At 51.3% G+C, this 11,203-nt stretch overlaps 1 protein-coding gene across 8 annotated transcripts in view; it reads left to right on the top strand.

The window, feature by feature from the left end:
• The window catches only part of ZNF16 (zinc finger protein 16), a 32,027-nt gene that overhangs the window by 14,439 nt on the left and 6,385 nt on the right, over positions 1-11,203 (top strand). For 3 of the 8 annotated variants that reach the window (XM_028500638.2, XM_028500639.2, XM_028500640.2), the window contains exon 3: positions 684-3,424. In XM_028500638.2, the coding sequence (XP_028356439.1) occupies positions 684-2,449 (1,766 nt within the window). In that variant the 3' untranslated portion in view covers positions 2,450-3,424. Of the gene's footprint in view, positions 1-683; positions 3,425-3,678; positions 3,857-5,016; positions 5,364-11,203 lie in introns of those variants that run through there. The other 5 variants (XR_003683455.2, XM_028500641.2, XR_003683456.2 and 2 more) reach the window with 5 other exon arrangements.

Consider the following 11,203-nt stretch of genomic DNA (forward strand, 5'->3'; position numbering starts at 1 on the left):
AGCTAACAAAGTGCAGTCACAGTGCAGGTTCCAAGAGGTACAGGTTGCTTTTGCAAATGGGGCACAGTCTCTGAAGGCTTCTCTGTCAAATGGGATGGAATCTGACATTCCAGGGTCATCACCATGCAGTCGGAGCCAGTTCTGCTTCCTTGAAGGGAATGGGCCCTGCACCTCCTGGCCTGGGCCCAGGTCCACACCTGTGAAGCCAGTGGTGGGCACCCAGAGAATGAGAGCTGGGCCAAGCAGCTGACTCCAGGCTTGTGCATCTGGAACAGGAGGCAGGTAGAATGTCTAGCAATGCAACGTGCAGGGAGCTGTGTTTTCCTTGAACAGGTGGGAGGGTGAGTGCCTGGGTTTGGGACATGCTCCGAGGTAAAGCCAACAGGACCTGCTGATGACCTGCTGTGGGTCAGGGGAAGGACAGCCAACGGGCTGCCTCAACTCAGGCCAGGATTTTGGCCAGCCTTAGTCGGGAGACTGTAGGTGCTTTCCTGAGATGTGGGGTCTGGGGGTCAGGTTAGGGTTGGTTTTCAGTTGCTGTGCAGCCTGGTCCCCTCAGCTCTGCCAGCCCCTCACAGTTCCCTCGAGAGACCTGGGACCACCACCCCCCGTGGGTCCCATGCTCCCAGACTTGTCTATGTTTCCCTGTTTCCTTCCACGTGACTTCCTGTTTGTCATTTCAGATTGGGACCCCAGGACTGAGGGCAAGGAGTTTCTTCAGAAGGAAGAAGTTTCTGAGGATTTGGAATCACAGACAGAAACATCAGAAAACCATGCGAGTGATGTTTCCCAGACGCCTGAGCTTGGAGAACTCTGTGACAGTGCATTAGAAAGAGACTGGGAGGTCCCTGAGGATGAGAGACAGGTGCAGTCCCCCTGCTGGGAGGGGGACTTCATACCAGTGCAAGTGCTTCTCAAGAGCTCCTCAGGAGAGAAAGAGGTGGACTGTGACAACGTCAAGAGAGGCTTCAGTCTGAGCCCAAGCCCAGTGGCACATCAGGGAGACCCTGCAGAAGAGCGGCCACATCTGTACGACACGCATGGCCAGAGCTTCCCACGCAGCATGGACCTAATCAGCTATGAGGGACTTCACGCAACCGAAAGCCCATTCATCTGCAACGAGTGTGGGAACACCTTCCAAGGAAGCCCCGATCTTATTCAGCATCAGACAGCGCACACTGGACAGAAGTCCTTCATATGTAATGAGTGTGGAAGGCCCTTTAGCACACATTCAGAGCTCCTCAGGCACCGGCTTACCCACCGCGGAGAGAAGCCACATGTGTGTACTGAGTGTGGAAAGGCCTTCAGCCAGAGCTCCAGCCTTAAAAAGCACCAGAAGTCCCATGTGAGCGAGAAGCCCTACGAATGCAGTGAGTGCGGGAAGGCCTTCAGGAGGACCTCCAACCTCATCCAGCATCAAAGAATCCACTCCGGGGAGAAACCATATGTGTGCAATGCCTGCGGGAAGGCCTTCAGGCGGAGCTCCAACCTTATCAAACACCAGAGGGTCCACACAGGGGAGAAGCCCTTCGAGTGTGATGAGTGCGGGAAGGCCTTCAGCCAGAGCTCACACCTGAGGAAGCACCAGAGGGTCCACACCGGGGAGAGGCCTTACGCGTGTAGTGAGTGCGGCAAACCCTTCAGCCGGGTGTCCAACCTCATTAAGCATCACAGGGTCCACACGGGGGAGAAGCCCTACAAGTGCAGTGACTGTGGGAAGGCCTTCAGCCAGAGCTCGAGCCTCATCCAGCACCGGAGAATCCACACTGGAGAGAAGCCTCACGTGTGCGGTGTGTGTGGAAAGGCCTTCAGCTACAGCTCAGTGCTCAGAAAGCACCAGATCATCCACACGGGAGAGAAGCCATATGAGTGTAGCATCTGTGGGAAGGCCTTCAGCCACAGCTCTGCGCTCATCCAGCACCAGGGGGTGCACACAGGTGACAAGCCCTATGAGTGTCGCGAGTGCGGGAAGACCTTCGGTCGCAGCTCCAACCTCATCCTGCACCAGCGAGTTCACACTGGAGAGAAGCCCTATGAATGTACGGAGTGTGGGAAAACCTTCAGCCAGAGCTCAACTCTCATTCAGCATCAGCGGATCCATAACGGGTTGAAACCCCACGAGTGTAACCAGTGCGGCAAAGCCTTCAACCGGAGCTCAAACCTCATCCACCACCAGAAAGTCCACACTGGAGAGAAGCCCTACGCATGCATCGAGTGTGGGAAGGGCTTCAGCCAGAGCTCGCACCTCATTCAGCATCAGATCATCCACACTGGTGAGAGGCCCTATCAGTGCAGTGAGTGTGGGAAGTCCTTCAGTCAGCGCTCGGTCCTCATTCAGCACCAGAGGATTCACACTGGGGTGAAGCCCTATGACTGCACGGCTTGTGGGAAAGCCTTCAGCCAGCGGTCAAAGTTGGTCAAGCACCAGCTGATTCACACCAGGGAGTAAAACCACACAAGGCTCCACCCTGGCTCCCCTGGCAACGTCCCAGCCTCTCCCATTCCGAGACTTGAGCTGGGCTCTCTCATTCCCTCCACTCCACAGCCACTGTCCACAGAGGCCATTGTCCACAAACCAGAGACCCTCCTGTGAGACAGCCTCCCTCCCCTGATTCCCCTGCCGTTGCTCCTGCTTCATGTGACCTCATTTCTTTTTGGTTTGTTTTTCCAGTTTGTTATCAGACTGCCATATTTGTTAGAAGGGAAAAGATTATAGAGGCTGCATACTTACGAAGAGAGTTTATTACTGTAACAGAACATAACCAAGGAAGTAAACTGACATTTGGTTTGAGATAACCACAGTACTTCTTTTGTTTGGTCACTAGTCATAAGAACTGAGTCCTTTGTCAATGGCTATAGTTGGTATCCTGTTTACATAAATTCAGGTCAAGAGTGTTTCAGGTCTGGTTGCTGTCACCCTCCCCCAGAGGTGATGCATACTCGTTACCACCAACTCCTCACCCCTCTCCCTCCCATCCCATAGTGGGATTCCCCCGCTGCCCCCTTTCCTTGGTGCCTACCTGCAGTCTGAGGTCGTGTGTTCTTCTCACTCTGCTGTGCCTCAGGCCCCCGTGGCCACACTCGGGGCTGCAGCACAATTAAACGTGAGGCTCTTTCCCAAGCTCCAGTCCTGGCCTCACCCACAGAGGTCCATTCTCTCCATGCCCCTCCTGTTCATCCCACAGGCTCCCAGGCTGTTTTTTTCCAGGTCCATCATCAGACATATGGGGCACCTAGGTGCCCCTAGGAAATGGGCACTGGTCCCCTAATCCCCAAGCAGGGGGAGCTTGGCCCAGAAGCAACACCTCTACCACCAGGGAGGCCTTGACCTAGGGGTGTTACAGGATGGATGGGTTGGGGTGGGGGGCACCTCCTGCATTGCTCCAGGAGAAAGGGTAGCAATGGGCAGGTATCGTCAGATTTGTAGTTATGGTGGGAAGGTAAGGTCTTGGCTCCTGTGTTTTCAAGGAAGTAGAGGCAAGGCCAGCAGTTGCAGATGCGGAGGGAGAGGTGGTGGGAGGTTTGGAGAGAACAGAGTGGAAGGGTTGACTTGGGTGCACAGGTGTGTCCCGTGGGCTTGGGCAGCATGGGCTGCCCACCCTCACCTCAGAGACCCTGTGAAGCAGCTGGCATTGCTGCCCTGCAGAGGCATCTGTCATACCCTCCTCTCCACTTCAGCCCCTCCCGCAAGGCAACACCCCAGTGGGATGCAGCTTGGATAGCAGTCCTGCCCTGCCATCCTCCAGCTCCCCGCCTCCATCTCTGCCTGACGAGACCTCTCGCTTTCACTGTAAGGCAGTGCCTCTGGCTTCATGTTCCTCCTCATCCAGCCTGGATTTGATGATTCCTTTTTTCAGTAAGTACATGCTGGGCACTTGATCTGTGCCATTCACAGGGGGGGATACAGCAGGAAACAAGACAGACAAAAATGTCTGCTGTCGAGGAGTTTGCATTCCAGGTGGGGAGAGAAAATTGTCTAACAGTTATGATTGCTGTGACAAAAAGTAAAGCAGGAAATGGGGTCTGGGTGTTTTGAGGGTCTCAATCTTAAAAGGGGGCAGAGAAGACCTCAGTGAGACGTCGTGTGGGCTGTGACCTGCAGCAAGAGAGAGAATGACCCAGGAAGGTGGGTTAGGGTTAGGGTTGGCAGCAGCAGGGGGCCTGTGGGCCAGGAGCGCAGTGACGAAGGGAAAGCAGACAGGTGAGATCGTGGGCGGGCCCCACAGGCCTGCAGCTTCTACCCTGGGTGGAATGGCAAGATGTAGAGGGCTTGGACCTGACGCGCATCTCCGGAGGACTGTCTGCTGTGTGGAGAAGAGGTTGGCGGGACAAGCGTGTGCTGCTCTCTGTGTCACTGCCTTCTCAGCTCCTTTTCCCCTTCCCCGGCCTCCACACCGCTAGTGAATCCCAAGGCTGAGGCCCAGGCGAGCGACGGCTGCCACCTCTGGGAGACAAAAGGTCCACAGGGAGGGGCTCCCCTGCTCCCTCAGCCCTGCAGGTGGCTGGGGAGAATTCACCTGATTTTGTGCCGTCTGCAACCTGAGAAATTTTAATTTCAGGACGTCATGTTTTGAAAGAGGAATGGTCTTGAAAAGCAAATGTCCGTCAGCCACAGCCTGTGTCTTTCCTTTGACTTTCACGGTGTCCTTGGAAGTGTATTCCTTGGGGAGTAAGGGCTGAGTCCGTGAGATCCATAGATAAAGTCACTGACCTCGGGCCTGGGTGCCTCGTTCCCGGATGGCCAGAGCCTGGCCGCAGCCTCAGGGAGTGGCTCCGAAGGGGTACACATCTGTGCCCCTGGGAGAGTAACAGCCATGATTTCAAATATAGCTTCCCCAATTTGACTTTTTAAATTTAAAATCAACATCATTCTAGAAAATGCAAATGTTGAAAAGGGGGGAGAAAAGGGAACACTCTTGCACTATACTCCAATAAAAATATTATTATTTTTTTAAAAAGGAAAAGAAAAGGGGGAAAGATATCATACATAATTCCACCACTTAACTCATTCTCTAGGGACAGCAGTGCAGGGCTGAGACTTGGTCCGAGCCAGAAGCAGAGATGGGGAGCACAGCCACCGTCCAGAGAGCTACCTGGACTCCTCAAGCAGTGAGGTGAGCAGTAAGTTTCAGGTGGACAACATACTGATTCACAATTATTAAAGGTTATACTCCATTTATAGTTATTATAAAATATTTGCTGTATTCCTTGTGTTGTACAGTAGATCCTTGGAGCTCATTTTATACCTAATAGTTTGCACCTCTTACTCCCCTACTCCTCCCTCCTTCCCTCTCCCCACTGGTATCCACTAGTTTGTTCTCGACATCTGTGAGTCTGCTTCTTTTTTGTTACGTTCACTAGTTTGTTGTATTTTTGTAGATTCCACACATAAGTGATATCATACAGTCTTTGTCTGTGTCTGACTTATTTCACTTAGCATGACGCCCTCCAAGTCCATCCATGTTGTTGCAAATGGCAAATTTTCATTCTTGTGTATGGCTGGGTCGTATTCCATTGTATATACAGGCCCATTTTTCTGGGGTCTGACTGCTGACAGTGTTTAAGCCTCACCCCTCCTCCCCCAACCCCTGTGCCACATTGATGGGAAAGCCCGGGTGCCCCTCCCTCAGGGCCAGCAGAAGGTTCAAACCACCCAGGCACCTGCTGGAACATGGGGGAGGGGGCTTCCCCAGCCCCACCCCAACCACAATAAGCACCCAGGCCAGTCTCCTTTCCCCATGCTCTCAGACCACTTTGGACCTTCTTGGGAGCCCTGCCCTGCTGACCTCAGTTAGGTAAGTGGTAAGCCTTTTCCTACCCTTGGGGTGTGTGTGGCATCATCAGTCTTCACATCAGATCTTCGCTGGGGGGCACCCATCCACCTCTCCAGGCGACCATGAAAGGGGACTGGCATTGCGAGCAGGAAGCCCATGTGGCGACGTCACCCGGGAGTCTCTGCTCTGTTGCTAACCAGCCCGCTGGCTGCAGGCCGGCATCACTCAGCTGTGCTGAACATGTTGCATTGTTGAATCCAGTGGAGCCTCGTAGAGTCAGTGGACCGAAATCAGCAGTTTTCCTTACACTTAATTGGTGTTTAGGGACAAGAGTATGGAATGGGGACCCTCCTTCAAGTGGCCTTGGGTTGTGTGTCGGATCCCAGACCTACCTCTATTTGAGAACAAAGCTGCAACTGACTAGGCTCAGGGGAGAGACTATGCCCCATGCAAGATACGCATCCATTGGGTGGTGACTCATGGAAGAGCACAGGTGAGACTGAGGTCCACTCTCCAGAGCAGAGGCTCCCCAGGACACTTAAATGCTGCCACTGCTGCTGCTTCAGCCAGCATCTGGGTCACAGTGAAAATCCTCGTGCGCAGGATTCTAGAGAAAACACTCGTGGCCCAGCCAAGGGATAAATTCAAATTAAGCCTAGGGTCCTTAACCCATACCAAGCAACCACTGCCATGGGGAAGCACCTGACCTGATGATACTGACTGAAGTCTCCCTGGAGGAAGAAATTTATCAATGTGAGTGCAATAGAGAGGACCCCCTTGAAATATATCCAGACCACACACACTCACAAAAGAGAAATTGTGGACAAAGAAATTCACAATTTGACCCAACTTGACATTCAGAATTTACTAAAGGAACTTATATAACAAAAAGATAAAAGGCTTTTGTGTCTTTACGACATGGGTGCTGAATTTACACCTGCTGAAACGCACCAGTTGGCAGACCTTCATGGACTTGATACTGGGTGTCAATTTTCAGTTATACCTGGGGATCCCACCAAATTTATACAAGGGCCCCTACAATCATAAGTCAATGAATACAAAATAGAGGACAAATAGGTATGTCTCACCCTAACCATCAGAAGTACTGCCTTGCCTAAATTCGTCATAATCATAGCACCCACTGCCCTAGAGTATTCCATAGTGAGCATGGATGCTCTGACCCAACGAGTGATACAAAGTGGCTTGAAACATGGGACCCAGTTAAAATTACTAACTTCATCCAATCAGCAACTGCTAAGTATTTTGCTATTATCGATTTGGCTAATCTGTTCTGGGCCTATTTCAATAGCCCCTCAGCCACAGTTTGCCTTCACCTCTGAAAGGACGCAGCACGCCTTTTCTAGGATCCTCATGGGTACCTTGGCAGATGAGCCATCGGCTGCGTGCACCTTTCTTCAGGAGCACAGGTGTGACATTACATTGATGACATTCTCCTCCAAAGAGAGCCATGTGGCATCCATTCATTTGTCATTCACTCAGGATGTAGAAACACAAAGGGCCTCACCAGAAAGGAGCACAGTGCAAGGTCCTGCCATCTCTGCCCAGTTCCTGGAAATGACTGGTTAACCAAGGGCTGCTCCATCCCTGATACTGTCAAGAAACAGCCACTGACCCTCTCACCAACAACATCTTTCAGGTATTCTGGGAGTACTGGAGGCAACATGTCCCTCATTTACAAATTTTACTTAATCCCATTTATCCTCGTTCTTGCAAATGGGCCCACCTTGAATGGGGCTCCCTCCAACACAATGTTCTAGAATTTGTGCAATACCTCAGGCATGCCCATTAGCGTCCCCACCAAGACTCCTGCATGGAAGGGGCTTCAGCCCCTCCTTCTACGCCTCCTGGAGTCTCCAGACCACTCATGATGGCTCTAAGTTGTCCAAGGGCTTCCGATGCAAGAAACTGCCCTCTTTGCCCCCATATAATACGCCATTAGAGCTGCAATTACTGGCCACTGACTGGACCCTCCCGAGCCTGTGACCCTCCGTACCCAGGTACTCATTATGCTCTGGGTCAGAGAAGCAGCACCCAACAAGCTCAGCAGGGCTGCTGAGGCCGCCTTGGTAGAGGATGGAGCAAACCTGGGCCCTCTGGCATGCTCCACCTGTAAGGGGGATGGCCTCAGCTGTCCTCGGTCCCGTTCCAGATGCCAGGCTGCTGGAACCCTGCCTACCGGGGGCCCCCGGGCTGAACGGGCTGAAGAGCAGTAGGAATTCACAAGCTGTGGGACAGAAGCGCCAGCCGCCATGGTGGGGGAGTTCAGAGGGGAGCTGCTCTTCACCTCTTAACCAGCACGGTGCTGAGACAGGGCCAGACCAGAAGGCCAGTGTGACTGGCCAAACTTCAGGCAGTTTGCTTAGCGCCCAGTGGCCTGGCTAACAAATGGCCCCATCTGCACATTTTTACAAACTCTTGTGCTATTGCCTAAGAGTTGCGCCCTATGGTGTAAAAACTCCAGGAATCTCTTGCCTCACAGATACCCCAAAATGGCAATCAAGGTCACTAGATGTCTCTACCTGTGCTCAGGCCACAGTACAAGGCCTCACCAGGATGCCCTCATCCCCTCTGGAGTCCCAGGTTTTACTGAGAGCGGCCGAGGCCCTCGTATCACTTCTCTTAAAGAAGGCATTCCCCCTACCAGCCTCAGGCTGCAGTCTTATTTAAACAAGCTCTGATTCAATTCAGTGAAACATGGTGTGTCTCTGTCATCAAACAACAGGGTGAGTTGTGACTAGCAGTTTGGCTCTGTTGTTTGATGTTTGCTGACAGCTTTGAGACCTCATCCTCCTTATTCTGTGCCCACATCTGGACAAGCCGAAAAGAGGGCCAGGTGCTCTGTCCTCTGATGCCAGCAGGAGACTGAAAGCACGCAGGCCTTCACCTATGCTTGAGGACCCTCCCACCAGCCACATCTGCTGACCTCAGTAAAGACCTAGGCCGGTGACCCTTCTTGCTCTCTCAAACCATCTCAGACCTGTTTGAGAGGCCTTCCCTACTCTCCTCAGAGACCTCCATTATGTAAGTAGTAAATCTTTTCATGCCTTAAAAAAAAAAAAATAGAAGCCACCCCTTGGCCCCCACATCTTCCTCTCTGTTCTTTGGCTTATGGACATCAGCAAATTCCTCTGTACTGTGACTTCTCTGGAAGTTCCCCTCAACTTCTTGTTCTCCTGAAGCCTGGCTACCCTGATTGCACAGGTCCCTTGAAGCCCTCTCCCTCCCCAACATGCCACTGGAAATAGAGATCAGGAGGATGTTCTCCTGGCTCCTTATTTCCACCTCCAGACATTTCTACTTCCAACCAACAATGCCAGCTCCTTAGAGAACAGAAAAAGCAGCCCTAACAGCTGGTAGCTGGCCTGGTACCACCTGTGCTACAATCTCCACATGCTTGGCACAGTCCTGGGAGACCTCCTCCATGGATCCCACAGCCCGTGCCCCACAGGTGATGGGTATGGGGGAAGAGAGAATCTCCCTCAACACCCACGGGCCCTCCACACTAGGAGAAGCAGAGAGACTGGAGCACAATGTCTGAGAGCAGGAGCGGGGTCCACAGCCATCCCGAAGCTTGCATGGATCTGGAGCCAACTCCAAGTCTGAGGGGAGAACAGGGCCTTGATGGCTGAGGACAGTGCAGGCCATGCCAGGGCAGCTGTGGCAGCAGGAGAGTCCCAGCTGGACCACTACCTGGGACTTGGCAGACAAGAGCCAGACAATCAGCACTGGCCCCTGGGCTTCCTTGGAAGTAACACAAAGGCATGGGGGGCAGCCTGGCTCCCAAGTACCCCATGTGGCTTATTCTGTGTGCAGAGTCTTCTTCTGTGCCCATGGGCCAGACTGTGAGCCTTTCCAGACGTTAGAACACACATTGCCTGGGGAGACAATTCCCATCTGGAAATTTGATATGAGAGAAAGGTGGCATCTCAAATCCAGGGGAAAAGAACAACCTCATAATATGTAGTAATGGGACAACAAGATAGCCATTTAGAAAAAAGATAAAATTAGACTTATTCTTCACATCATTGAGCAGAATAAAGTCCAAATGGAACAGAGGTTTAAATGTAAAGGAACAAGTACTGGATGAAAACATGAATGGATTCCTCTAGAACCAGGAAGTTAGGGAAATTTTACTGTAACTTGAAATCAAGAAACAATAAGGGAGGGCTTCCCTGGTGGCGCAGTGGTTGAGAATCTGCCTGCCAATGCAGGGGACACGGGTTCGAGCCTTGGTCTGGGTAGATCCCACATGCCGCGGAGCAACTGTGCCCGTGAGCCACAACCACTGATCCTGCGCGTCTGGAGCCTGTGCTCTGCAACAAGATAGGCCGCAATCGTGAGAGGCCCGCGCACCGCGATGAAGAGTGGCCCCCGCTTGCCACAACTAGAGAAAGCCCTCGCACAGAAACAAAGACCCAACACAGCCAAAAATAGGTTCGAGCCTTGGTCTGGGTAGATCCCACATGCCGCGGAGCAACTGTGCCCGTGAGCCACAACCACTGATCCTGCGCGTCTGGAGCCTGTGCTCTGCAACAAGATAGGCCGCAATCGTGAGAGGCCCGCGCACCGCGATGAAGAGTGGCCCCCGCTTGCCACAACTAGAGAAAGCCCTCGCACAGAAACAAAGACCCAACACAGCCAAAAATAAATAAATCTGTTTTTAAAAAAAAGAAACAAGGGAAAACATGATAAATTTGACTACATAGAAATAAATTTTTGCATGACCAAAACCTGTATAATCAAAGTAAAAAGAAATATGGCAAATTGGAGGAAGTGTTTACAACTTATGTTATACATAGCACATATAAAATTAAGATATAAAAGGTTATTTAAAATTAGGGTTTCATTTTCAACAAAGGGTGCTGGAATTATTGAATAACTATATACCAACAAAATGAATCTCAATCCTTACCCCACACCATATATAAAAATTAACTCAAAATGTATCATCAACAAAAATGTAAAGCAGAAACTTCTAAAAGAAAACATAGGAGAAAACCTTACTGACCTTCACTTTAGTGACAATTTATTAAATAGGACATAAAAGGCAGAAACTTTCAAGGCAGGAAATCAGTGAATGGGACCTTGTCAAAATTTAAAACATTTTTTCCTCAAAACTAAATGAAATGAAAAGGCAAAGCATAAACTGGGAGAAAATATTTGCAAAACATATATCCGAAAAAAGACTTGTACCCCATCCTATAAAGAAGCCCTACAACTCAATTAGAAGACAACCCAACAACAACAACAAAAAAGGCAAAAGACTTGAACAGACACTTCACCAAAGAATATATACAGGGACTTCCCTGGTGGCTCACTGGTTAAGAATCCGCCTGCCAATGCAGGGCACACAGGTTCCAGCCCTGGTCTGGGAAGATCCCACGTGCCGCGGAGCAACTAAGCCCGTG

Source organism: Physeter macrocephalus, chromosome 15, assembly GCF_002837175.3.
Source record: "Physeter macrocephalus isolate SW-GA chromosome 15, ASM283717v5, whole genome shotgun sequence".
Taxonomy (NCBI): domain Eukaryota; kingdom Metazoa; phylum Chordata; class Mammalia; order Artiodactyla; family Physeteridae; genus Physeter; species Physeter macrocephalus.